Source organism: Aquila chrysaetos, chromosome 17, assembly GCF_900496995.4.
Source record: "Aquila chrysaetos chrysaetos chromosome 17, bAquChr1.4, whole genome shotgun sequence".
Classification (NCBI taxonomy): Eukaryota; Metazoa; Chordata; class Aves; order Accipitriformes; family Accipitridae; genus Aquila; species Aquila chrysaetos.
Genome location: NC_044020.1, coordinates 28,421,702 through 28,449,524, shown reverse-complemented (window position 1 = coordinate 28,449,524; position 27,823 = coordinate 28,421,702). Strand labels below are relative to the sequence as shown.

General features: G+C 47.0%; 1 protein-coding gene across 5 annotated transcripts in view; it reads left to right on the top strand.

The window, feature by feature from the left end:
- The first annotated feature begins 2,304 nt into the window (after positions 1-2,304).
- Positions 2,305-27,823, top strand: part of PARVB (parvin beta) — a 67,445-nt gene continuing 41,926 nt past the window's right edge. Inside the window, exons 1-3 of one of the 5 annotated variants that reach the window (XM_041118215.1) lie at positions 2,305-2,521; positions 2,559-2,722; positions 26,853-26,942. In XM_041118215.1, the coding sequence (XP_040974149.1) occupies positions 2,608-2,722; positions 26,853-26,942 (205 nt within the window). In that variant the 5' untranslated portion in view covers positions 2,305-2,521; positions 2,559-2,607. Of the gene's footprint in view, positions 2,723-16,886; positions 17,007-24,069; positions 24,228-24,744; positions 24,846-26,852; positions 26,943-27,823 lie in introns of those variants that run through there. The other 4 variants (XM_030041057.2, XM_030041054.2, XM_030041056.2 and 1 more) reach the window with 4 other exon arrangements.

The window sequence follows — 27,823 nt, the reverse complement described above, 5'->3', positions numbered from 1 at the left end:
ACAGAAATAGAGCCTGTAAGGCAAACCTATGGTTCAAATGCAGAAAGAGAACCCATTAGAGAAACAGCTGAGCAAGCACTGATGTTTTGAATCCTTCATTAGCTGTTGTGTTAAATATTACGTTCAACCGAAATATTTTGGGAAAACCAAAATATTTTTATACAAAAATTTACAGATTTTATTAAAAAATATACAGATTTTAAAATGCGATGTAGGTAAATTAACAGTATCTCTATATTTAGAAACTGCTCCATGTTCTGCTAACAGCAGTTGTGACAGAAACGCAAAACGCTCAGTCTCTTACAAACACCTTCAGGCAAAATCAAACTGCGTCCTGCACTGTGTTCCTCTTTGGACAAAAAGCCACATTCTAGTTTAAACACCCTCCTGTTTTGGGTTTGTATTCTAAAGGATGCTCCATGGCTGCCATCTCATTTAATGAAAAGGCATTTTCACGAAATGCCAAGTGTTGTGTAGCTTTGCTTTTCTGGCAGTTTAGAGCAGCCCTGCCCTGTTTGGACTAGTGTCATATTCTCAACAGACACGGTGGGATAGTTGCTGGGTGCAGCGGGTCCCTTTGGCCTGTGACCGCAAGGTGAGTTACAGGCTCTTGATTAAAGTTCCCTGCTGTGTCTCAGCTGGTGGACTGCACTGCCCACTCCTGAAACATGTAGTTCTTCTCAAAAAGCACCTGAACTTCCTTTATCCGCTGTTCTGCCACTGACAGCAGCAGCATCCCTCCTGGTCTTTGGTAATGTCTTTATAGTTGCAAAGCTGGATTAAAATGTGTCAGTCCAGTCTGGCACCTTCCTCTGAAAACATCATCTCAAAAAAAAAAAGTCAGTGTTCACTCTTGAATGCATTTAGAGTTGGATTCCCAAAGAATTAATGTCTACTCAAAATAAGTCATCACTCCATCATGTATCAGGCTGCAAATTCATGATAACCTCCAGTTCACAGAAGTCTGCGCTGCCATTCGAAAGGGTCTTCCCAGCCCCAGTCATGTGTTGCCTCCGCTTCCCTTCTGCTGGCACTTGCCCTTGGGTGACTTTATGCTCAGTCACACTGGAAAGCTGGGCAGGGCGATTTTGGTTTTGGTTTGTTGGCTGGGTTTTTTTTTGATTAGTTGCCTAAGTGCCTGTAGAAAAGCAACAAGCAGCAGGAGGAGAGGGACAAGAGTAGGTCTTCATGACAGAGTGGATTAGCTTGGGTTAAATGTCTTGTGAAACTACACACTGGGAAGAGTATCTCTGCTCTCTTATGCTCTGGATGTGTTGTGTCAGGTCAAGCATGAAAATCTGTCCCATAAACTGGGTGTGTGGATCCTGTGCCAAGTCACGTTGATTTGAATGCGGTTCTTTGTTGGGGCAAGGGCTGCTGACAGGGGGGAACCGCTTGCGGGAGCACAGCCAAAGGCATGTGCATAACTTTAGGTACCCAGTAGTCTCATTAAAGTCAAGGGGACCACTTCAGGGGCTTAAAGTTAAGTATGTGCATAAGACTTTGCAGGATCAGAGCCTAACGCTATAAACTCTTCAGGATCTGTTTTTAATGCGTATTCCACAAAGCCCTTATCACGCTCCCAGGTGCTGTAAAATGATAAGCAATAAGAATTCTCTCTGTGGGATCAAAACCGACTTTCCGTTTTTGGCTGTTTTTGTGAGCATACGCCGTGCTGACGGCGGCGGCAGTGCTCGGGGACCTGGGAGGTGGTGGCTTCCCTCCCGGAGGTGCCTGCGGGCCTCAGCACACCCGAGCCCGGCAAACACGGAGCCCACGGCCCCCTTCTCCTCAACCTTGCCTCAAGGGAGATGCCAAACCTAACAGGCAACGCGCCGGGAGGAGAAGGCAGGCTAGCCTGGCAGGAGAGGTGCTTGGCTGCAAAATTAGGAGGCGAGCCTGGATGCCGCCAGCACGAAGCGGCTAAGCAGAGCCCTGACCAACGGCACAGGCTCAGAGTTTGCCCTCAGTTCTGCGGTGCGGTCCGGTCTGGCTGCGAGGGGACCCGGGGCTTTGCTTTTTTGCCAGGCTTTTTACCCGCTTTCTCCCCACCCTCGTGGGTCTGTCACCGCACACGCACAGCCGCGGCGCCCCCGGCCCCTTTTCCCGGCCGCCGCCCAGCCGCGAAGGGACTCGCCCGGCTCTCTCCCGGTGAAGGAGCTTCACCGCTCGCTGCCGCCCGCCGCCCCGGCATTGGCCTCGGGCGACTCCCCGCGGCGGCCGCCGCCCCGCGGCCCCTCAGGGGGCGCGGGGCTGCCTGAGGCGGCGGGGCCGGCTCGGCGCGGCGGCCCGCCCCCGCCTCCCGCGGACTTCCAGGCCGTGGCAGGGCGCTGTGGCCGCCGGCAGCGGCTCTCAACCCGCCCCCCCCCCCCCCCCCCCGCCTTGCCCTCCGTGCGGCTCCGGCTCGCACACCCCCCACCCCACACACCGCCTCCCGCCGCCGGCTCTCCCCGCTGGGTCGCGGCCGGCCGGGCGATTCGGCCGCTGCCGGGCTTTGTTCGGCTCCTCGGGCCGCTTCAGCACCGCCCCCCCCCCCCCACCCCGGGCGGGGCAGGGATCGGGCAGGCCCCCCTCCCCGCCGCTGACCCCCCTACCCCGGCCGAGCCGATGTCCGCCGCTCCCGTCCGATCCCCGACGCTGCGGCCCCACAGGATGAAGAAAGACGAGTCGTTCCTGGGCAAGCTAGGCGGGACCCTGGCGAGGAAGAAGAAAGCCAAGGAGGGTGAGTTCGCCCGCGCGGAGGGGAGGAAGGAAAGTCCGCCCGACTCGGCAGCGGCTTGTCCCGTCCCGTCCCGTCCCGTCCCTCGGCGGGAGGCCTGCGGGGCAGAGCCCCGCTTTGTTCTAGCAGCCCCCGCGGAGGGGGGCACCGCCGCGGCTGCCGGGAGGCCCCTCCGCCCGGCGGCCCCTCCGCCTGGCAGCGCCCGGCGCTTCCCGCCACACGCCCCTGTGGGGCGGCCGGCCGCGGGCTCGGCCGCTCACGCCACCCCGCTGCCCGGCTCCCCTCTTCGCGCGGGAACCCCAGAACCCGCTTATCTGCTGTAAAATAAACTTCTGGCGAGCCAGGAGGCTGCGGGCGTCGTGTTCTTTTTTCTGGTCGGAGTTGAGGGAGCCACGAGGGAACCGTTCGATGCACCCGCGTTTCGTTCCAGGCCCGCTTCGTCCGTAGGCTTTGTGTTGGGGCAGACGCTTTCCCCAGAGTGTTTTTCGTGACCAGATACATTCAGCAAAAACATCTAGCCCTCGAGCGCCCGGATTTCGCACGGGCGCGCTCACACCAGGGTACACCGAGCGTGTTCGTTGCGGTCGTGGCCGCCGGCCGGGCAGGGAAAGCGTTAGCCTTCCCCTTCGGTGCGGGGAGCCTGGAGAGGCTCCCTCAGCCCGAGCCCCGTGGACCAGCACCCGCGTCGGGGTGGCTCAGCCTCCCCCCGGCACGGCCTTCGCACGTGGGCACGCGCGCGAGGCCACCTCGCCGCGGGGGCCGCTGGCGCCAGCGGCTGCGCGGAGATAGCACCGCTCGCGCTCGAGCAACGCGACTGGTTTTTAACTGTTGTTGCAGAGAGGGAGGCGGCGTCTCGCCGCTAGACTTGATAAAGACGGTCCAGCCCTGTGTATGCACAAAGTGTTCCTTTCTCCTGAGCGTTGTCTCCTCTCAGGACGGTGTACTCGGTCCTCTGCTTCCCCCACTGACCGAATACCGGCTTCTGTGGAGAAACTCCCTCCGCGTTATGCCCACACTGCTGCCGTCTGCTAGCAAGAAATCTAGGTGTCCTTGCCTTACAGTTTAATGCAGTTTTCACTTTCTGGCCGGTTAAAACTGGCCTTGGTTTTGTTCTAGAGTCTGATGGGTGTAGGGTAGGGACGTAGCTTGAGTTTCAGCCCCCTTTCAGCTGGCTGTAGAGTGAGCACATGCTTCACCCGTATTGAGTCTATTGATTGCCAGCAACATTTAGAAGGCAGCTTTCTAATATTTAACAATAACATATTTGGCCTCAAAACCTGGCTCAGGGAAATTGCTTCCCTTTCCTTCTGCTGGCCCTTGGTGTGGCTTACTGGTATTTCCTTTATTATCTATTCAAGTTTCTTCAACATGGTTCTGCTGAGGAGCAGCAGAAACAGTCATGCCTTCCTGATGATCTCATTGCTTCTGAAGGAAGATGGTGGAGAAAACTCATCTCCAGCGGGGGATGCCGACCACACGCTCCAAAAGAATGTGTTTTGTTGAAAGGTGGCTTCTAAGCTTAAACAGGTTGGCAGCGTCCCTTCTTAAACGAGAAATTTCAGCATCACTAGGTGATGTTTTTGAGGCGACCACTTTCAGCAGGGGCCACCCACTCGTTTTGCTGAGTTTGCCTGTTATTTTGCCTGCTCTTGTGGCTGCAGGTCCTCTTGGCGATGGAAGGGCCCATTTCGGTTACTGCCCTCAGTACTTGGTGGGGAACTGCTGCTGTGGTAGCGTAAAGCATGACAGTCACGCTTCTGTCAGTGCGATGGGGAGGAAACTGAAACATGTGATGCAGCTTTTAGTTTGAGTATTCCTTCCAGTCTGAAAATATGAAGGGAGGAAAGACTGCCTGCGAGCCCGTGGAGCCACCCGTGGGGTGTGACGCGCTGTGGTGCTGCCAGCGGCTGAGGCCCTTCGTTGAAAGGGGAAACGGCTTATTACCCTTTTACGTTTCGCACTTTCTTTGTGGGGTAGCGCTGAAATGCCGGCTGTCCAGACCGTGGCTGTGAAACTGGAGGGGGCCAAGGGCCGAGCAGTGACGAGGTGGTGGGATGGGGTCTGCGCCAGGGGGAGAGAGGCTGGTCCGTGGCTTGTGGTAGGACCTGGGCGGCCGCAGGAGCAAATTTCAGGGCTAGAAACTAAATCTTTGTGGGTGTGAAGCAGAAGTAAATTGGAAGCTCACCTGAGTGGCGTTCCTTGCATGAGTTGATAGACCATATAGGAGCCATGTGGTCAACTTTTCCTGTGAGCTTGGGAACCGCTCTGCCCTTGGGGGATTTCCTCCCTCCCTCCCTCCCTTCGGTTTCTGCTGGTTTTCTCTGAGGGGACCAGCAGAGGTCAGAGTGATCTTCCCAGAGTAAATGTTACCCTCTCCACAAACTACTCTCCACAATAGCAAATGGAAACCAAAAATCATTCTTGCCTTCTCTGCCTCTAAAGGCATGAAAAGCAAGCAAGCCAGAGGTCTCTTTATACATACTTCTTGCTTTCACTGCCTGTCTTTTGAACCGTAGTGTAGATATGGGCCTGCTATCACCATGTCAACTGTATTCATATAACGACCTTTAACCTGGTCTGTGCAAGAGCTGTAAGCCAGTTATGTTAACCCTTTTCATCTTTGTGCATCACTTCTGAGCCACGCAGCTCAAAGATCCTTATAATGGTACTGAAAAAGTTTTCATTTGTTACTTACGTGATTTTCTTTTTTTAATCATGGGTGGCAGCTATGTCATAAATAACCATAATATGTGGCTACCAACCCATAAGCAACTAAATTTAAATATTTTTTTGGCTAACTACTTTATAACAGGCTGCAGTCTATTTTTAGAGAAGCTATATTGGGAGAGGAGGGTTCATTAGGCTTATCAAGACGGCCACTGTAAGCTCATACCCTTGCTTTGTGACAGGAGGATAAATAAGGTTCCTAGGTATGCTGCGATAGTCACTGTGGCAGTATTCGAAGTATTTACTGTAGCATGTAAACAACTTTGCTGCTGCTTTGGCTTTAGCAGTATGGCGTGACATAGTGCTTTGTAAGTGGGTGCCAGCAGGTGAGGTAGGGTTGAGACCTCACGTCAAATTTGTTCAACGTTTTAAGTCAAATTCTATAGGTTGCTTAACTGTTTGAGGAACCCTTTGAATTTCTACCTCAGACCTCTGCTTTACACTATTACACCTTATATTCATGTTTCTGAATTTTTATGGCTGAACTGACTTATTAGGTAGCCCTGACAAAAGAAGCAGCAGCCACTGTTGCTCGTGGGGAAGCCGTTTTTACCCGGTTTCCTATGGAAGTACAGGGTGGGTGATCTGACTGTCTGTTTGGCTCCTCCCTTCCTCTTCCTTCCCAGGAATATTTTTAACCCATAGTTTGGCTGAAAATGCCCCTGAGAGAAAGCTACCCATCTTAAGGGTTATTAAATGACTGCGGATTGTGTCAAAATGGGTCACCAGTGAGTGTAGAAAGACCTTAGTGGAGTCCCACAGCAGGAAAACCTGCAGATGAGCTCAACCCTTACATGCTACTAGAGAGCCCACCTGGCAGGGACACGGCTGGAGAAAGGACCCATCTGTGGGGAGAGCACTGCGTGGAGATGTGCGTTCTTAATCTTTCAATCAGTCATGACACACATCCTTAGAAAAGCAGGATGTGTTAGTTCCAGTGCTCGTGCGACCGCTTGGTTTTTACTTCCCCCACTCCCCAACGAGGCTATGTGGAAGTCTGTGAAAATCTGTTTGCCTCATGTTACTGTGACACGGCTCTGTCGTGGTGTATGTTGGGCTTTCAAGATGTGCCACATCTGTGATATGATTAATAAACTTAAAACACCCATTCAGGAGCTCCAAAATGAGCTTTAAATACCTTACAAAACTATTGGGGTGCTGGCAGGGCCCATAGCAGGATACAGTTTGTAAGCTAGATGATCCCTTAGCTTCTTTTCAGACTCTGTAAAAGATAGTGTTTTAGATAGTGCTGTGTTTCATCTCCATCTCTAAATGAAACTTAAAAAACCCTCCCCTTTCCTGTTGGTCAGTGATGTCTTTGTACTGAAATACAGGAGGGGGTTTGCTCCAAGCTTCGCTCCAAGCCTACTTGCAAAGCTTTGTTTTCTTTTCCTCATAACACACTGTATGAAAGATCTGGGCAGCAGGTGTTTGGCTAAATAAACCTTCTATTATTGTATCTGTGTATGTGTGTGTGTGTATATATAGCCTATATGGAGGAGTCAGTGAGAGAAATACAACAGACTTAATTGCTTAGTGTTGTTTCCCACTGACACGATTGAGGGTGGGCATAGGGTGAGGGAAGTGCTCCAGAAAAGAGCGATTCATTGTGCCTGATGAAAACAATAGGAGAGGGGGAAAGAAGGGGAGAGATGACAGTGCTGCAGAGGGCAGAATTATTGCAACAGCAGCTGAATAATACAAAGGTTTTACGCATATCAAGGGAGGTTTAAGTATTGTTCTCATGGTCTGTGGCTCAGTGTGACAGTGAGATGGTGTGGCTGTGAAAAGTGTACTGTTGCATTTGCCTGCAGGCACACCAGTTTGGTAAATAGCTTGGTAATGCATATTTCGCTAGGTGGCAAGGTTTTTCTCCCAGAGAAAGGTGGCAGTTGTTGCCTCTATTTTGCAGGGAGAAAAGGTGGAGGGTGAGGAAGTGATTTGTTCAAGGTCATCTGGCAAGCCGGGGACAAAGCCGGGGAACGAAACTGTATCTCCAGAGTTGTCTCTCCTGCCGTGATCCTTAGGCAAAGGTGCTGCATAATCTGCCCATTTCCCACAGCTCCACACACGCTAAAACCCATCTCCAAATTGTTCAGATGGGGACTGCTCGTACTGCCCGATCCACTTTGGCTTTCTGGAGGGAAGAACATGGGGAAATAAGCCCAAAAGCAGAATTAAATTGGAGGAAACAGTTTCTTTATCATTCCTTTGAAACTGATGGGGCTGCTTGTGGGGGTAATTGCTCTCTGGAGAGAAAAGAGGTTCAAAACCAGATCTACTTCATTGCCTTTGTATTGATGAGCACATCTCAGGCCTGTAAGGCATCCCCTTGAACGCAAGAGGGTAGGAGAATTGGACTTGCTTAGAAAATGGATCTCATCTTTCATTTGAATATGGTATACTGAAAATAGTTAAAATCTCTTTTTAATGCTGTCTGTTATGCGGTCTCCAGAGGTGTATCTGTGTAAACAAACTGCAAAAAATTGAACTTCTCTGCCTCTGTGTGCTGCACGTTTGCTTTAGTCACTGCCTAGTGGCTGCCTGGGATTTCTAACAAATGTATTTAGCTTTAAAATTATGTTGAAAGATGCCTGTTCAATAGATCCTAAAAAGACGTAAAGCTGTAAGGCATCCTTAACTCAATCTTCATTCACCTTGCAGGTGTCACTCGTGTTGGTGGTATTATTCATGCGCAGGATTTGTCCCAGTCACAACCATTCCTGACCATTGCAGATTGCGTTTCATGCTGGCTGTGCCCATGCATCCTACTTCATGAACTGGTGCTGGTGGAGTAATTGCTCTAAGCTCTCTGATGTGGAAGAACTGGGACGTTGGCATCACCTGGTGCCTGGAAAGCTCAGGATGGAGGTGTGCTGCTGGTGTGGTGCCTGCACTCTAGCTTTTGTCCTGAGGCATGTCTGCATTTCTGACTGGTGGTGAAGTGCCAGGTAACTTGCAGGGTGCTGGCTAGTCTTGTGGTATTTCTCACCCAACAGGAAACTTCATGACCAAATCTGCCTCTCACAGATCCTTGAGGTGCAATCTGAGATCAGTTTCAACCGGTTGCTTCTTACTGTCTCCTGACCTGATGCTCAATGTGTTTTTAAGGCTCTTCCTTTCAATAGACTGGTGTTGGAGCTCACCCACATCTTAACTTACTTTCCATGCTCATAGTATGTGGCAGTGAATTCTTAGCCAGATGGAGAGACAAACGCAAAGTACATAGGGTCTAATTCTGTGGTCCTGGTTCACACAAGTACATTTCCTGCAGTCTGAGAGGATACTTGGCTAGGGAAGCGTGTCTGTGCATTGTAATGGGCTACTGCTGCTGAAATACGCAAACAGAAGATGAGATGGGTGCTGGTTAAGCAGAATTACTTGCTTTTTAAGAGAGTAATTTGCATATAATTATATTGAAGCTACATACTGTTCCAGGTATGTGTATATATCCATAGAAAGACTGTGCAGACATATGCAAATTCAGGTTCAATTTATTATCCTTTCTACTACTAATTTAAACAGAGACCTAAATTTCCAGTTGGAACCTGTGTAGCCTAATTGCTGAGTTTCTCCTGTAGGGCTCAGGCGTACCTCTGACCAGGTCTGGTTTCAGTCTTGCTAGAGCAGTGCCAGTTTAGGTTCTGACACTGTGTTCTATTCTGGCAAAAGCTGTGCTGTGGATGTAGTTTGTGTCAACGTCTCAACCAAAATGAACTTTACATGCACAGGAATCATCCTTTTAATAGTGTCATAAAACCTGTGCTTTTCTCCTGTAACTGCAGCTAGGCTAGGATGGTTCACCCAATGCAGCTTTAGGCACAGTCTCTTGGTGAGACAATAGAGTTTTGAATTACAGCCTAAAGTTTTCTTCCAGACAGGATGCAGCAAGATATGCGAAATAGCTCTGTAGCTCTTCAGCAGTGAATTGAAGAAAGTGACTTGCTTTTATTTGAGAAAAACAGCCATTTTAAAGTTGTTTTATTTTCAGAGTTGGAATCCTTAAAATAAGATCCATTATAAGAACACTGTTATGTTTCATTGTAAAACCTTAGCAAGGTGGTTATCAACACTTCTGATTTTCCAGAACCAGATTTGGAATTTCTTAAAAATACTAATGCAAGGATTTGGAAAGGGACTCCTTTTCTGCTTAAAGTCTACCCTTACTTAAAAGCAATTGTTCGATGATACCTGTTTTCATTTCTTCTAAAAGATTTATTAATGCTAACATCTTGGGAGAGACTTCTAGAAGCTGGTGTCTGGCTGTTTCTGTTCTGAGGAGCGTGTGGGTGAGCCCTGTGAGACTTTGATGTGTGGAGGGCTGCACATGGATCTGATATGGATGGGGGGAGCTTGGCCAAGTCACGACTTCATGCAGAGTCTGTGCCGATGCTCTCTGCTGGACGGTGTGAAGGGGGGATTCTTCGTCCCACTGGTGAATCTGTGCAGGGAGATCAGGCTGTGTTCTGCAATGCATTATCATAAATGCATTAGTCATATTGACTTCAGTGCTTGTGTTTTTAAGAGTTGTGATATTTAGATCCCTTTATTAATCTAAATGCATCCTACTGATTTGCACGTTGGCAATACAGGAGTCCAGAAGATTTAGTATCGTTACGCATAACAGTGCTAAATGTCTTTTTATGTACTTCAAGAACTGTTACAGGCCGGCTGATCCGAAAACAGATGAAGCTGGTGGAGTTTTCCAATGCACTGCTTTGAGCTTTGGATCATACTTTGATGTTAGGAGATTGGGGAGATTAACTGGCAAGCTCTTTCCATTGCGAAAGCATGTCAGAACAACTTGTTGCTAAGGGATCCAGGGATGTGTGGTCTGTGGCAAGACCAATGCAAGGGAGAGTCTGCTAGTTGCAGGAATTGGTGTTTCAGCAGCTACAGCTTTGCTGTTCAACTGGGAAGGAAATCTGGTGTGTGTACCTTGTGCATGCAAGTGTCACGGACAGAGCTGAGGAGATTAAAGTTTGTAGCTGTGGAAGTGCCAGTTCAAAGCTGCTCATAAGGGATTTGGATGCCAAATTGCTGTTAGTTTTCAAAGGGAGTCGAGTGCACAAATCTCTTGGGCACCAGTAGAAATCTTGGCCTGCAAATACACACCTCAGAGGTTGTCTGTGTCAGGGTGTCCTGTGTCAAGACATGATGTCTTGGCGGGGACATACAACCGTACAGAGACACTGATATGTATCATAAGGAGGAGGACTTTTCTGCCTCACTTATAACCTCATCTGTTTGTGATCCTTGTCACCCTTGCTCCTGCTGGTGATGCAGGAGGCTCTGTGTGTGCCGCCTTTACCCTGGAGTCTTGTTGCCTTTTCAGTGTTTTCAGTCTATCCATGTTCTTATGCAGGTGGGGCAAGGTCTTCACTGCAGCAGCAGGCTAAGGGCCAGCCCTCAAGCTCCTCACAGTCATTTCAGGAGACCTGGACGCCAGCGAGAAAGAAGGAAGGGAAGCCTTGTTTCCCAAAGGCTTCTCCTTGTGCTGACCTCTGCTCACTATAGGAATCACAGGAATCACAACTTCAGCAAACCCCCAGGGTTCTTTGAACTAACACGATCTGGGTATTTTGTTGCAGAAGCCGCCTACTTGAAAGTGATCCAGATGGCTCCAAAGATCTGACCTGTGCCAGTGTCTGGACGTGACTGATGGCATGGGCTCTGTTCTGGTCAGCTGTCGTGATGTCCACATGCTTTACTCTGCACAGCCCTCTAATTGAGCTCTTCTGCATGGTAACTTTGGTAGTTGCTTATCCCCTCCCTTGTACGTCCTCTGCCTGCTTAGTGAGATGTGTTATATATGTGCATTGTCACTGATGAAGCTTAGTTTTTTTCCTCGGGGCACAGCAAAATCAACCGATGCAGTTGTCAGAGTTGTCTGCTCTAACTTGCAAAGTACACACGTCTGCGGCAGGTTTTCCCCAGGGTCTATATGGCATAAATGGACTGGCCCTTGCTTTACGTGCCGTCCCGGGGGCTGCGGTGTACCTGCCTCTGGTCGTTGTCATAGGCTGCGTTGGCACTTCTCGCCCTGGGCTGAGGGGTTGGTGGTTTGGGAAGTGTGGCATGCGTTGCGGTGAGGAGGAGGGAAGTGGAAGGGAAGAAGGGGCAGGGTGAGCAGTGGGAGAGCCCTGCTTTTCAGGGGGCTTTTCCAGGCTGCCCTCAGGAGGAGTGCTGGATCCTGGGACCTCTGCTGCAGGACAGGCTGCTCGGTGGTGGTGCATGCCATCCCCACCATCGCAGGAGGGGCTGGGGGGGGGGCGGAATCTACACCAGCAGTTCTTGTGTGGGTGACAGTGACCCCTGTTTATCTTTGGGGGTGGGCTGAGCATGGAGGGGAAGTGGGAACAGGAACCTCTGTGTTGCACAGCTAATAGGTCAGTGGCCAAGTGATCTCTCCAGGGTGAAGTGTATTCTGCTCAGGTATAGACTTCCTAATTTGTACTCTTCTGTTGGCCAAGTAGAAAGCTGTAACCCAAAATTCGTGCCTTCTGTTGTGTATGTCTAGTTTAGTTGGAAAAGTATTATGACTAACATATGTGGTTTCAGGGTTTTGTAATTTGAATCCGGTTAAGTCTTGCTCTGAAAACCAGATGTGGAGAGAACATGCACACCTGGCAGTGTGTACTGGCCGAGAGCAGTGGCTCCTTACTCTTTGGGCCCTTAAATCACTGTCACTTCCTCGTGGAGGAACATATATCCGCACAACGAAGCTTCTAATTATAAATCCTGTACACATGATTTGTATCCATGCACCCCCTGCAGACCCCTCTCCAGAGCCCTTAGGCTGAGAGGGGAGGCCACAGGATGGGATTCTGCTTTTAGCTTTGCTAGTGGTGAGCAACAGGATCTTTGGGAATTCAGTTTTGCCTCTCAGTGACTGTTTCTCCAAGTTAAAAAAGGCTTCTTTATAATCCCGGAGACCTCTCTGGCGATCAGATATAAACTCTTACAAAATCTCTTTTCAATGTATGCTGCGTTTTGGTTATAAAACAAGCAAGCTGTTCTGGCTCCTGGAATTCCGGTTCCTTCTTTAAGTACTTCTTTCATTAAGTGGTTGAACCATAGTGAAATCCACTGAAAAAAGAAATAGGATTTTCCATTACAGCTGCCATATGGCCTTATTGCTAATTTTTAATTAGCTGAGATGGTTGCATACACAATTTATTTGGAGTAAGGAAGGAGACTGTGAGAGCTGGATGAGGAAGAGAGCTATTCTGATGTCTGTATAGAGGCATGGTGTCTTTTTTACTGCCTTTAAATAGAAAAACGTGTAATCCTCAGAAAGTGTCTTTCACTAGGTCTGTTTGGCAGATGTATGCATGTGTGTTATTAAACAGATGCAGACACTTCTGTCATTTTAAAATAGAATAGTGTTGTTTGCTCTCTGGCTTGTCTAGTCCAGCAGATGGATTTTGAGGCTTTGCAAAATGGACAGGATTTTCTTCAGAAATGGTAGAATAGGAGAAAGTACCAGGCCATCCAGGCTTGCATTTTCTGCTTAATATTCCTTCTCAGGAACAGGTTTATAAAATTGTCCCTCAGGATTACTGTTTGCCTTCTTCCCTGTGTGTGGCTCCCAGTATTGTTACAGTGAATTGGTTCCATTGGAAAATTAGGCAGGCTGCAAGAATGGTAACACTATACATATATCCTCGATCTGTACTGAATTTGGTCTGGCAGGGATCTTGACTCTCTAATTAGGTAATTAAATAAGCATGTATAATGGAGCCCTATCACTGGGAAACTGGATTTGAACTGGGTGCAGGATGTCATGCTCCAAGTGGTCCTGCTGTGCCAGGAGCAAACCAGATCTGCTGCCTGTATAGCAGATCTGATGCTGTTTGCCACACAAACTGATAGGGTTTTTTTCGCATGTGGAAGGGGAGAAGCAGTCATGACTGGCCTTGTCTAATATGGCAGTAGTCCAGCTCCAAGGTGGACCTTGGCAGGTCCTTCCAATCAAAATTTCTGTGATTCTGTGGAGCTGGTTTTTTTGCGGGTCCCTCGTCAGGGAGAGAGACAGTTGGTAATGGGAAGGGAAGAGGGACTGGCCTTAGTATCCACCCTCTGCTGTATGGTTGAAGGAGAAAGGTATAGATTTGTTTCCATGACATGTCCGGGATAACTGTGTGCTTGTGAGTTTTTCCTCTGACTGCTCACACAGATTCAGACTAATAGTTTCCCGCTTGACCACTTATGATGTGCTTAATTAGACTGGTGTCTTGAAAATGCCCTCTGTTACTACAGCACTGCAGCTGTAGCTCCATTAACACAGTGAGGGGCCATAGTTTAAATCATCATGTTGGATCCTCAGTATCATTTAGCTTTGTATCATTTAGCTTAAAAAACTAAACTGTGGTGGCTGTTGCTCTGCTGACACCAGTAGTAAGAGCAACAAGAAGGCTAGGGAGCTGTGCTTGACCAAGCCATGACTCTGACATTTAAGGTGTTTGTTTTATACTGTCTTTGCAACTGTATATTTCTGATCCCTTAATTCCTGTCATTTACATGTTAACAAACAGATCACAGGTACCAACATTTTCCAAGCTAGTTCAGCACTTGGTAAAAAGCCTTTCTTCATCAGTTCTTTAACCAACCGGGAACACGTATGGATTTTCTTTTCTGTGGACAAACTGGTAAAACAAATTGTAATTTTTAGTGAGTGACTTTTCTTCCCATGAATGGCATTATGTGCAGATGCCATACCACCCAGACTCTTGGTAGAAGGCATCCTCACTGAGTTCCTTCATTTGCTAAACAAATGTGCTGTTGATCCAGTGGTTCCTAAGAGGTTTCTCCAAGAATGCAAACACAATTACTTTGAAACTGTCTGAGCTGGGGAATTCCGCTTTTGTACTGAATGCACAGGAGATGGGCACTGTTGTTCCAGGAAGGCTGAGTTAATTTGGTGTGTTGCAGCACAGCTGGCCGTATGATTCTGTGGAGCCTTATTGGGAGTGTGAAAGATTTCGTATCTATTACATTGGAAGAGTGAAAACAGAGTAACTAATCCCTGTGCAAGAAAAGAGGGGAAAAGATCCTCGTGGCTGCCTGTGGCACTGCCCCTATGTCGTGTGATCTGTTTGTCTCGTGTTCTATCCCGGGATGTGTCCTGTTTAACATCTTCATCACCGACCTGGAGGACGTGGTGGAGCGCACGCTCGTGCAGTTTGCAGATGACACCAAAGTGGGTGACCAGCAGATACACTCGAGGGCAGGGCTGCCGCTCAGGGAGACGTAGACAGGCAGGAGAAACGGGCCGACAGAAACCTTCTGAAATCCAACAAGAACAAGTGAAAGGTCCTGGACTCGGGAAAGAAGAGCCCCCTGCAATGATACAGGCTGGAGACTGCCTGCCTGGGGGGCAGCTCTGCTGGAAAGGCCCTGGGGGCCGTGGTGGGCAGCAAGGTGACCACGGGCCAGCAGCATGCCATTGCTGGGAAGAAAACCAGCAATACCCTGGGGTGTATTAACAGGAGCACAGCAGTACGTGGAGCAAAGTGATCATCCCCTCTACTTAGCACTCCTTAGATCCCAGCTGATAGGCTGTGTCTGGTTTTGGGCTCCTCAATATGGGAAAGACCTGGCTAAACTGGAGCCCCTTCAGCAGTGGGCCTCCTCTCTCTGTGAGGAGAGCTGAGGGAGCTGGGCTTGTTCAGCCTATGGAAGAGACTGCTTCAGGGAGATCTTTAATAAGCAGTCTGCTGATACCTGTGAGGAGATTATTGAGAGGATGGAGCCAGGTTCTTCACCGTTGTGCATAGCAGAGGAGAGAGACAACAGGTATAAACTGAAACGAATGAGGTTCAGTCTGGACAAAGGGAGAAACCTTTTCATGCTGGGCACTGTGAAGCGGTGGGACAGGATGCCTACAGAGTTTGTGCAGCTTCCATTCTTAGAGGTTTTAAGATGTGACACAATAAAGCCTGAGCAACGTGGCCTGATCTCAGAGCTGACCCTGCTTTGAGGAGGAGGTTCAGCTAGAGACCTCCTTCGGTCCTTTCCACCCTGAATTATCCAATCATACTATGCAGCTCCCTGACAGCTTAGACCCTTCAAAGCCTGGAGTAAGGACATTTCTTATGACGTGAAGTCTGAGGATTGATGATTTATGAGCATGTGAATACAAGGGTGTGCAGTGGAACTGTGCTTCTCATCGGGGTCCTTTTACTGGTTTTGCACTGAGGTACTAGTAAAAGTACAATTATTTTTTTTTCCTGTCTTTTTTGCCTGTCTAACCTTTTAGTGAGGAGGAAAGCATGGTTTCCACTGGGCTGCTGCTCTGGCTGCTTCTTTAGCGAGGGTGAGTCGGAGAGGCTGTGTAGTTAGAAAGCTATTTTGGGACTGACCAGTAGCTGAGCTTGAAAGTCTTTAAGATGTCTAGCCCCATTGAAACGCCACCTTGTCTAGCTCATAGGACCTGGTATTAACAGCGCAAAGGCTTTAAAAGAGACCACAGAAAGCTAGAACTCCAAATCCTGTTAAAGTTTGGTGTGCTGACTAAGTAAACAAATAACAACAGCTGCAGGTCTTTTTGATACTTGGTGAAATGTGACATTTTCTTGTGCTTTGGACTCTATCTGATTCTTGGGCTGGCTGTTGTTTCATGATTGCATTGTGCTATCCTTTGAGGGCTGTGTTTGGGAGACTGGACTGGAATGGCAGTTGGAGGCCTGGGCTCCACTCTTTCTACATGGTCTTCAGCAGCTCCGTTAGGACATGGTGGTGTCTATTTCTTACTTAAACCTGGCAGACTTAAACACCTGCATGCTTTTATGGCAGCCTTTGTCTTCACTGTACCTTCCCTTTGTGGATGGGCTTTTATCTGACTGTGGGCTCTGAGTTCCAGACTTTCTTTTACTGTGAGGTCTGTAGTGCTTATCACTGAAGTGCTTGTCTTGGCAGGCTTCTCTGGTGCTCAAAGTAACAAGTAAAATAATTTTCCACATATGACTTGTCTGGAAACCATTGAGAAAACTTACTTGTATTTTGCAGTGTCTGCTTGTATAGTGAGATATTTCAGTTCATTTTCAGTACACTCTTTTACTGCCCTGGATGCAGGTAGGACACAGGAAAGGTAGAGCTGGGCGTGAGCAACCTCAGTATATGGGACTCTGAAAACTGTGTTGAGTGTTTAGGTTAAAGCTTCTAGTCTGGAGCACTGCCTGTCCCTCCATTGGTCCTGTGCACTGTTGAACTAAAAACTAGTATTTACTAGCAAACCCACAACATGTGTGTTGCAAATAAAGTTGCTATATATGAGTGTTTTTCAGGGTTTTCCTTGTCTTTCTGGGTGACGTTTGGGCAACTCCAGCAATTAGGCATGTGCACTTTTTGTGGTTTGCAGGATCATTTATCTCAGCTTATTCTTCCTGTAGAATCATGTTGCGCAAGCAAAAAAGTTGCTGTTTTTGAATTGCAAGTCATAGCTGTAGCCTCCTTTCCATTTGCATGAAGTTTGTTCGTTGAGCTCTGTACTACCAGCTGGAGAAGACGGTGCCCTTCTGTTACTTCTTGTGCTCACCTGCCATCACTGCCTTCAGAAGTGAGTCTGTTACTCTGTACTTCTCTTGACATGTTCAGAAGAACAAGCAACATCAAATGTTTTCATATTTGCACAGTAAAATGCTTTTGGTGGTGCTTCTTAACCTTCTCATGCCTTTGGGAAGGGGGGCGAAGGGTATGGGGAAAGCAGTAAGCTGAAGCAGGTAAAACTGCTTGGGCAGTTAACTAAGGGGATTTCATTTGGGTACTTACAAATGAAGTGTCAAACCATGAGAAGGAGGTGGAAGGAAGTTGATGTAGGGATGGAAACCAGCTCAGTTGTAAAATGTGTTATCACGAGCCACAGTAGTGACTTTTATGATGCCGAGTGTTCTGCTTGATAAAGTTTTCACAGTTAGATTTGTATGTGGGATCAGAGATAGAGCTTATAGGAGGCAATAAACTGAAGTGCTGTTTTCTCCCAGATTTCTTCATGATGCAGAAGACAAGAATTGAATGAAGGGACTGGGCATCTCTATTCCAGAGTAATGCTATTAGCTCTGCTTCTGACAGCTTCTGCTAGCCTTTCCCTTGGTGATTTGCTTTGTCTGGACCCATCAAACATGGATACTTTAAGTAGTGACTTGATTCTGGTTTCTGGAGTTGCTTTTGGTTAAAGGAGTCTTGTTGGTACTTGGCACCTTGCAGAAATCAGCCTACTTTGTTGGGGATCTCAGACTGAGTTCCTAGACTGTGAACATGCTGTTCCCTACCTGCTTGTGCCCATCAGCTTTGGTTGTAGGTGTACACAGAAGCCTTGGAGAGTACTAAGCACTATATAGTAGAATACAGTATTTCATGGAGAATTGGTGGCAGTAATTTAAAATGCCTTGCAGGTTTTCTACTGGGGGCAGATACAGGCCAGAAGTCTCCTTCAGTCCTTTCCTTTTCCTACCAGACTTTTTCTTTCCCTCTGTTCTCATCAGGCGGATTTGACTCCACATCCTTCTTTCAGGTGGAAGTTGTCCTGGTGCTCATGCGGTATGCTTGGGAGAACATAATCCTTCACCATTGCTTCGTGGGAAGAAATGACCTTTTGTATGTTGTGATGGAATTGTAACTGGGGAGGCTGAGAAAGTATGTTTTCTCCATTTTCAAGTAGAACTTGTGTGCAGAGTGAGGAGTGTAGCTTTCCCTAGTTGCTTTTAGGGTCCTCTCAAGCTGCAGTTACTGCCTGTGATGTTTGAGGCAGCAGCCTGGCTTTTCCCTGTGAAAAAACTCTGGGATTGAAGCAATCTGTTTTCAAGTTCAGGACAAAGCAAGTGCCAAAGGTATGCCCAGTTCATGTCCTGGAGTGTAGAAGCTGCATAGTTTTGGGGTGTATTATGCTAGTGCTTAGGAGAGCTGGGTAAGTCGTAGATACTTTAGAGAGTATTTTATTTTTGCCTTACAAATAAATACACGCTTGGCTTGGGACCCTCTCTTTACCTGAAACATTTTCCCATTTATTAACAAGGCTGTGCAAAAACTAGTGCAAGAGGCAGGAAATGGGGGAGAAAAATCTCACATCCATGAAATGAATGGATAAGTTGTGGGGTCCTGGTTCCAGCCGGGTGCTGGTTCCAGACCTCAGAGCGCACACAGGGTCTAAGCAACACTGAGGTGTAACAGCCAGCCTGCATCCTGAGAATACCGCAGCACATGACAAGTAACAAATGCAGCTTGTTGACCTCTCCTTGCTCATTTGCATGAAGGGGAGTGTTCTGTTTTGGGCAGGGAGGACAAAATGTCAGAACCATTTTCTGGGAGCTGCTAAAACATATACTTACACCTCTCAGGCATGAGGAAAGATGATTAAAAAAATGTGTGATTTTCAAAACTGTCGGATTGCGTTTGTAAGGTCAATGCAGGGAGACTGAAGCAGAGCTGACTAGGCCAGTAGGTCGGTATGTCAGCTCAGTATCCTATTGGGTGGCTTTTTTTATACTTGAAAACCTCCCCTTTGTAGGTGTAACTTTATAATAAACACCACTCTTGTTCACACTCTTATTTCTGCTGGTTGGAGTTTTTTTGTTTGGGTTTTTTTTGGCCAGCATTAGTGTTTGTGTGTCTACACAGTGCAAATTGACTTTATATTTTTTTCCTTTCTTATCTGGTTAGTTTTCAGGCACAGTGTCCTCACTCTGTGCCATAATGTGGCTTCTGCAATCACTCGTGCCAGCAAAAGGGAAGGGGTGAGTGGCAGCTAGGGATGGAGGCAAAGTCTGGAGTGCCCCTTTGCTGACAGCATGGGTGCCTGCCTGATGAAAACGGCTACATAACTATGGCTTAAGACACTAATGAAAGAAATGAGAAACAGGGACTTAGAGCAAAGTGATGAATCCCAAGTTTGACTTTTCGTTTTAGTTCCATAGCTCTCTGTATGCTTCCATCAGTCTGCTTCTCGCTTTTCTGCTTTGCAGAACCTATTTTGAAGGATTACTAGTTAAGTATTTACCGAGTGGGTGTTAGACCTGTTGCATGAGCTGAGCAGAAGGAGACTAAAACAACTGAGGAGCTAAAAGCTGAGATGAATTCTGGTCTGGTCCTTTTGGTAGTTTGAATGGGATTAGTGTGACTGCTGGAAAGAAGACCTGAATGTTAAAGACGATGGCTCTGTGTTGGTACTGTGGGCTCACCGTGGCTTTTGTCACTTTATGCCCAGGCAGCTGCAGGTCAGCTCTGGCTTTGTCAGTTGCTATCAGAGCCAGATTAATACCGGAGGGGGGATCTATCTGTTCAGTTATTCCAGCAGCGTGACAGCAGGGGTAGTCAGTCCTGCTTTCCTGGCTGTTGTGTTGTCCGTGGCTGACAGACTCAGGTGAGGCTGCCCAGCGTGGCAGTGGCTGGGTGAGGACAGGATCCTCCGTCCTCCTCGCAGGGCCCTGCGGGGACCTGGCGCAGAAAACTGGTTCAGCGCACAGCAGCTTGCTTTTTGCAGGATTCGGCTTTCTTGTTTTCTTGCTGAATTAAAGTGGAACACGTAACTGGCTAAAGATCTGTCTGCTTAGTAATTACAGAGTCTCATTTTGTTTGATTTGGTGTTCAGTTGCCAGCGCTGGCGATGTTGAAAGCCGCTTGCGGCCGCTGCAGTCCGTTTAGTGCTCCTCTCTCCCGAGCTGCTGCATCTCTGCCTGTTCCTCTTCTGCCTCAGTGCACCCTTCGTCTTTTCAGGAGGGCTGGTACATGTGCAGGGCTTGGCCAGGAGAGCTGTAACCGCTAAGCATTGGCTATCTCAACACAGGTGTCACCCACCAAAAAATGCAGATTCTTTTTTCACCCCACAACTCAACAGAAAGATAAGAATTTTCATGGGCAAAAATCTGAAAGCAGTATTTCACCCTCACAAACAAAACAAAGCCCCAGCTTCTCATAAATGTTTCCAGCTGGCTCAAGTATTGAATATGCTGCTACCACGCTAGATATATATTTTACCCCTGGCAAAAATAAAGGGGAGACCTTTGTTCTGGCAGTCACAGAATAGACCACTTGTCTGCGTAAGTCTAACACATCCATATAAGCAACTGTGGCCTGCTCTTTGTAACTAAACCAAAAGCATTATTACAGCCCTTTCCTAAAAGTTGCCTTTAGTTTTACTTTTCCCTTTTTTTAGGTCTTTAAGTGACAGAGCCTGGCCGTTGTGAGTGCCTTGTCTGCCTACTGAGGCATATAAATAATTTCCTTTATTACCACAGTTCTACTTTGAATGCAGTCCCTTGATACAGTGCCTTTATGTCGATTTGATCAAGTCTTTGCCTTTGATCTGCCTAGGATTATTAATGCTCTATTATAATTAATAGAGGCTTTCTCTTTCTCCTGCAGTCTCTATCAAAAGATCTCAGAGCCTTTTGTAAATGTTAAGCGATTAGTAATGCAGTAGCAGACTGGTGAGTTGTGTGTGTGGTTTGTCGAGTCACAGTTTATCAGCATGCGTTGCTTGGGGCTGGTTTTGAAATCTTTCAATACAACAGTTTTTCTTGGAAAATGCCAGGTTTTGTAAAACTTTATTTTTTTTAAATGTTCCTAGAAGGCTTACAGTTTAGAAGATGACTTTTTGTGAAAGAGTTTTAGGTGTCAGGTGGAAATTCTGCATGTGCATGGCTGCACGTGTTGGTCCGTGATAGGCAAATAGAGGAGCAGGTTAAGAGACAGACACTGCAGGGTCTCTACCCACCAGGGACCTGTTGCCTTCTGGTCTGACACTTTCTGTGGGAAGTGGGAGCTCCAGCAGAGATTTGATCTTTTAGGCAAGGGTTGGCTGCTTCATCAGGGGGATTTGTTCTGTGGTCACGTCTCACCTGAGGTGTGAGTGAATGAGGGTCATGTCACTGGTCTGGATGGGGTAGAGATGGTCTTGAATATGGACTTTCTGTTTTGCGCATGATTATCCGAACTCTTAGGATATGAGTTGCAGGCAGGTGAGTCACTGTCTGAAAAAGTGCAGCTGGTCACGGTTTTGTCTCTGGGAAGAGCAAGGAAACTTGGGAAGCAGTAAGACGTTGGGGGCAGGAAGAGCTTCCCGTGCAGTTCGAGTTCCATGGTCGTTGCACGTTTCCCGTCTGTGTGCTGCTCCAACCAAAGAGGATGACAAAGTTACTTGAACAAATAATCTGTAACGGAGCCAAGGGTAACAAAGCAGTCTAATAGCTTCCAAACTTAGGGTTTAATCATGAGATGAAAGTACATCATGTAAAAGTTGTGGTCAGGCAGCGCTGCAGAGCCAGCTCGGCACTGGTTGAATGCGAAGGAAAGCACCGTATCCAGAAACCCATGATTAGCATCACGACAGCTGCTGCTTTCTGCAGGGTGGGATTCAGCCTTGCAGTCAGAAATAACTAGAGCTAAAATTAAGTAGCATTTACCATCTGGTTTTGTAAGAGGCAGAGGCTTGTGGTCAATTTTTTAATAACAAGGCAGTGAATGGTAAAGACTTAAGAGGTGAACTGTGCTGTTGTTGATATCTTCTAAAATTACACTAAAATTATTAAGAGTGAAGGTAGAAAGGGTTAAATTGTTGACATCAGCTTGCTCTTTCTTATAAAAAGGAGAAAGCGGGGAGATCTCTTCTTTTTATAGTCCTATTGCTGACTTTAAAGGCCATTTCCTGACTTATGAGAAATCCTTGACAGCTCTGGTGGCACTTCCAACTTGCTGCAGCTAATTGCTCCTGTTCAGTGCAGTTTGCATGTAATCCCATGCACCGAGACAGCCTGCCTGGCTTACAGATACAGTGCTGTATAGCATGTGTGTATGCGATCCGCTCATTATATTAATTTGTTTGAAAGGCCAGCACAGCTTCCAATGTGACTAAATCATGTTGACTGCTGACACTGCCAGGAGATTATTAAAACATCAGAGGGCTGCCAGGAACTCTTGCTGCTTTCCTGGGGACTGGTAGAGAAGTGACCTTATACTGGTGAATTTAAATTTCTGGTTTAGGGAAATACTCAGGGTTTTTGCTGAATGCCTTGGCCACTTGCCTGTTCCTTGTTATGTTTGCATTTTGCTAGTGCTGGCTGATGGGGTACTAAAGCGGTTCAGAGGACTAGTGCTGCCTGTTAATCGAGGATCTGCTCAGAGAGGAGATCTCCAGCTGAAAGGGAGGGAGGCTACAGCAGACATCTGGGAGAAATCATAGATAATTCTGCCAGATACCTTCCCAAGGCATCATCTTTCTGTGCCTGTAGTAACACCTGACTTGCCCTATGTAAGTTCACAGCTGAGTCATTTAGACCATTGGCAAGTTTTATGTTAAGGCTCTAAACATTTAGCAGAGCCTGTGTTTTGGTTCACGGTGGGGGCAAACTCTTTTCGTGGGCAGGAGAGCATTCCCTGGGTGCTGGGGCTGCTCGTACGAGTACTGCTGGCATGTGAGGGAGACCTCTGCCCTGGCGTGGCGTGGCGTGCCAGCAGGAGCAGACAAACCAGCCGGGGGCAACAGATACAGGAGAGGTTCTGCTGGGGACCAGCCTGGACTAAGTGATAATACTCCAGCCTGTACTCAATTTCCTACCCCTTCCTGTCTTCCCCTACCGCAGGTTTCCTCTGACCGATCTATGAAATTAAACGATTAGGCTGTAGAGAAAGATGTTTTACACAGATCTCGTTTACAAAGAACTATGCCAACAGAACAGGGGAAGGTGTTTCCTCTGGCGAAGGGAAGGGGAGGAGAAAAGAAGGGGATCTGTGTATGGGGAGGTGGAGAGCAGGCAAGGAGCAGTAATACCTCATGTGGGACCTGCCATGACTATAACCTGTTGTACAGGTGCAGCTCTGCTCTACCAGTAAAACACCCTCTTGTATGGATGGCTCGTTCGATGTAAGGATCTCATATAAATCTTACAGCAAAGCCAGTGTTGCTGATACAAAGTCGAGGAGGTTGGCGTTTGCCAATTGATTAATATCCATAATCTTTTACAGTACCTTTGGGTTTGTGAAAGCATGGGCTGAAAGCTGTTCTTTGTTGTAAATTTGCATTAAAACATCTATCAGGTTCTTCTCAGAAATGTACCTGTTGCTCCATCCTGATGATTATTTTAACTGTCTCCACTTGGTTGTTTGTGGGCTCTCTGTTTTTTTCCAGTGTTGTGGCTCGGTTTCCTTTTCCTGCTTCTGTTTCTTTGCTCAGCAGTGATAAGTGAATACTGGGGGCAGCAAGCAGGGAAAAAGTCCTCAGCATTTGTTCAAGTGCAGCGTGAAAGGGTTCTGGAGTGCAGCAGGTGTTGCAACCTCACAAATTTATGTTCCTGAGCGCAATTGCTTCTTTGCGTGCTGGCTGTTGCTCTCTGGATGTCTGTGTTCCTGGGGCAAGATGTCACGGTGGGGAGCCCGACTGTGCTTTGCCCAGAGGGAGGAGATAACTTTCTCAGGACGGTCCTTGCCGAGAAAATGCCATCTCTGAGATGCCCGCTGTTAGGCGGCCAGCAGCAGCCCAAGGGAGGCACTTGGCTATCCGCAGAAGCGGCAAGGATAGGGAGGGATTCCTGGCTGGGAGTCCAGGGCCAAGTGCCGTGTCCTCCCTCCCGGCCCCCCCTCACCTAGCAGCTGGGAGGCTATCTTAGTGCCTCCTCCTGTGTTACCATGCCCGAATTAACGTAGGTTTGGCAGTCCCGAGGTGGCAGCCCCTTATCCAGTTGCTGCTGCTCCTTCAGCGTTCGGACGGCCCACGCGGTTCATCGGCGACCTGTTTGTGCTGCTGGGGCTGGGATGGCGGGGCTCCTGTGTAAGAGGCGCAAAAAAGGAGGTAAGAAACACTACATTTGTAGCAAGAATCTCTCCTAAGCTGTCTGCCTAGGAACTGGTGTACGGCCTCTCTGTGTATGGGCTCTCCCTGGGCAGCAGGCTTTGGGAGACTCTCAGCTGACATAGCTGTGCTTTGCCAGTAGTGGTAGGAGAGGATGTTTTGTGGACCCAGCCGCACCGGGTCTGAAGCCAAGTGTAAAGGTTTTATGTGGCTCTTTGTGTTGTGAGAGATGGGGGCTTAATACATAAATTTGTATTAATGTTTTCTTTCAGTTTAGTAAAGTGGTCAGAAACAAGGTATTTTTGTTAGGAAGAGTGGACATCGTTTTTATATTAAAAAAAAAAAGAGCAAGTGTGCTATCTTAATTGAACTTTTGGGAATAAAACTAGTTTAGCTGCATTTAAAAGTATTCTGGCTTGAAATGTATGCAGTATTTTTTTTTATATGGCATACACTGAAGACAGTACCATGTATTCACTGCCCAGAGGAACTAAGCAGCTCTCTTCTGCATTTGCAGAGCATTAGGAACTGCGATGCCCTGACCTCATTGAACGCTTGGCTTTCCCAGAATGACAGTAATGCTATAGTAATGAAAAGAGAGTTACATCTAGAAACAAGGCTGGTACTTCCAAAAAGAGTCTGATTTAAGTGGAATTTGGGCATTTACAGTCCTAGCAGGGTTTTAAAAATATTACTTGTAATGTCCAGTTTCCACACGATTTTTCTTGTGCCTCCTGGTGGCTGTATTCCTATTGGCATCACAATGTAGGAGCTGCTCGGGTGAGAAAGCTCTAGTTGGGCGTAATGCAAACAGGGCTGGGTAAGGCATGCTGTTAGAGCTGGTTTGGTCTGTTGCATGAGGCCTCTTAGCTCCCTGACTTTTGCTTGAAGAGTTTTCCAAGAAAATGAGAATGAGTGCAGAAAAGGGGTAATTAAGAGTTTCTTTAATAATAGTTTTCATTCAGGAGGTTAAATCTCAGCCTGCAGACATTGTATTCTGTTTGCAGTTGAGAATGCTGTTCCTTCCCTTCCCTTCCCTTTGCAGAAGGTACACAATACAGAAAGCAAGCCGTGCTTACTGCTGGCAGCCCCCCTACCTCCAGGCTTTGTACCGTGTCAGCTCTAACCAGCTGCTTTAACATGGTTCATAAGCCATAAGGTCTCAAAATATGAGACTGGTATTTGTTGCTTGCAGAACATAAGAACAGCATTTCGTAACTGAGTATTTTAGTCATGTTCAATATCATGCTGTGAACCAGAATTAACTAGCATCTTGGAACTGCAATTAAGAAATGTGGTAACTTGTTTTAAGAACCTGTTTCAAGTATCTGTGGGAGAAGGAGTGGGGACTGTAGTGTATTCTTCTTCCCTGTCCTCCTTTGGGGCAGTAGCATCTCTGTGTTTTCTCCTTCTGTCAAGCAGGAAAAAAGCAAGTACTGATGAAGGATTTTGTAACCTTTGCAGACTGCATGCAAATGATTAGCCTGTGGTTTGATTTTCCAATGGGAAAGGGGAATAGTGACTGTTCTTGAAGGAAGTGCTTGTTGGGATACTGTGACTATTAGCTAACTGTTCCTCCTTTTCTTTCCCCAGAAAAGTTTGTCTAGCAGACCTTACTTATTTGGAAGTCCTTGCTTTTCCCTGAAAAGAGTATGGGACTTGGACCTCTCCCAAAGGAGACTGTAATACCACAAGTGCTGCCACAAATTATCTTAGCCCATGCTAACACAGAACTGTCACTGAATAGATGGGCCTGTCTCGGTGTCTTTGTATCTCCTGTTTCAAGTGCATGTATTTCAATAGCTTGGCTTATAATAAATAATCGTTATCTGAGTTTGGGGGGAGATGTGCCTTGGAAAGTAAAAGTGTTATAGCATTGCTAGTGCTTTTCTTACTGCCAAGCTCTGTGAAGATACTAAAGAACTATTCAGTACTTGTCCTCTAGTTCAGTTCCTCTCAGGACGTAGGGAAGTATTTTAATATCCATTTTATTGATGAAGGTTACTTTACTGACTTTCCCAAATGAAAGTTGTAGGTTTTGGACAAGAGCTTGAAATCACAAATCCCAGATTTGTGTTCACCAGATCATGCTACATCTATTTTTAGCCGGTGGCAATGCTAGAAATAAATACATTTTCATCTTTATTTGGTGGGTCTCCCTGGGATTCTCTGAGGCTTTTAATAAGGCCAGTAGCAAGTTGCAGTTCCTGGTGTTCTGCAGCTGGAAAAGGTGGTGATGAGTGGTGGTTGTGCTATCAGAAAATGAGCTTGCTTTTACAGTTTGCTGTCTGCTCTAGATCTGGGCCGTCCTGCAGACAAAGCTCACACCCCTTCCTTCTGGAGAAGCAAGCATTCTGAGGTTGCTCTTACCACAAAGTTGGGTTTCTTGCAAAATATTTTCAGCCAGTTGTGTGGTGGCTCAGTCTAATAAGAAGCTATAAAAGGATGTTACTTTGATTTTATTTTCCACTGCGGCTGCAGTTCTTAATTCCATAAACTGTGGGCCTGTTTTGAAATAGATCTACCAGATGTTTTCTTTTATTATGAATACCCTCTTCAACCCCTACATATCTGCAAACTTTGCATTTATTACAGTCTTTCTTTCTGTTTTTTCCCTCTATTCAGTGAGTGACCTCCAAGAAGAAGGTAAAAATGCTATCAATGCACCAATGAACCCAAGCACTGTGGACATCCATCCAGAAGACACACTATTAGGTAAAGTATTCGTGCTACAGACCTCGACTAAGCGATTATTAATGAAGGTGGCCCCTGTGACCCCCATATGCATTGCTTTGCTGTTGAATGTAGATTGCTCAGTTGAAACTGAGAGAATTAGGCATGAGAATTGAAAACTGTTGCATGTCACATGTAGACTAGAAATTAGAAGGGCTAAAATGGAGTTTAAAGAGCAGTGCCAGCTATGCAGATACACTTAAACTAGGTAGTTTATGGGAAAATTGACTTGTTCAATGAATTGGCAGAGAACTTGAGTTCTTCTGTGATCAACCTGGAAGTAGATGGAAAGTTGAGGTTTGCAAAGAATTAGATGGAAAATACTGCTGAATTTGTCTGCTTAAGATTTACTTCAGTTCCATTAACTCATTGGCCAAGTGCATCTCAGACATCCTTCTTTGGTAAGGAAGTGGTATCTTCTCTCTATATATGTATAGATGGGGAACTGAAGTGTCAAAGGACCAACCCACAGAAAGCCTATAGCAGAATTGTGTGTTGTGGTTCCTGTGGAACCCTCAGACTGCCTTGTCTCAATGTACATACTACACTGTTGTTAACTACTGGATGCCATGTTCCTCCTTGGGTTACTGCTGCCACTTTGCAAGCGACAGTACATCAAAATGGGACCTGACACTGAATGAACAGATGAGCATTTAGGCTGCTGAAAATAGTAATTAAATGTGATTAGGATAGAAGTATGTAAAACAAGCAATGCTTTCTAGAAAGAAGGTAAATATTCAAATTTCTGTTCTCTCTGTTCCGTCCCCGTTCTGTTCCCTCCCCCCCCCCCCCCCCCCCGGGCCCCACCGAGTCCCTACAAGAGCAACAGCATAATTTAACAGCTAAAGTGTTTAAAACTTGTT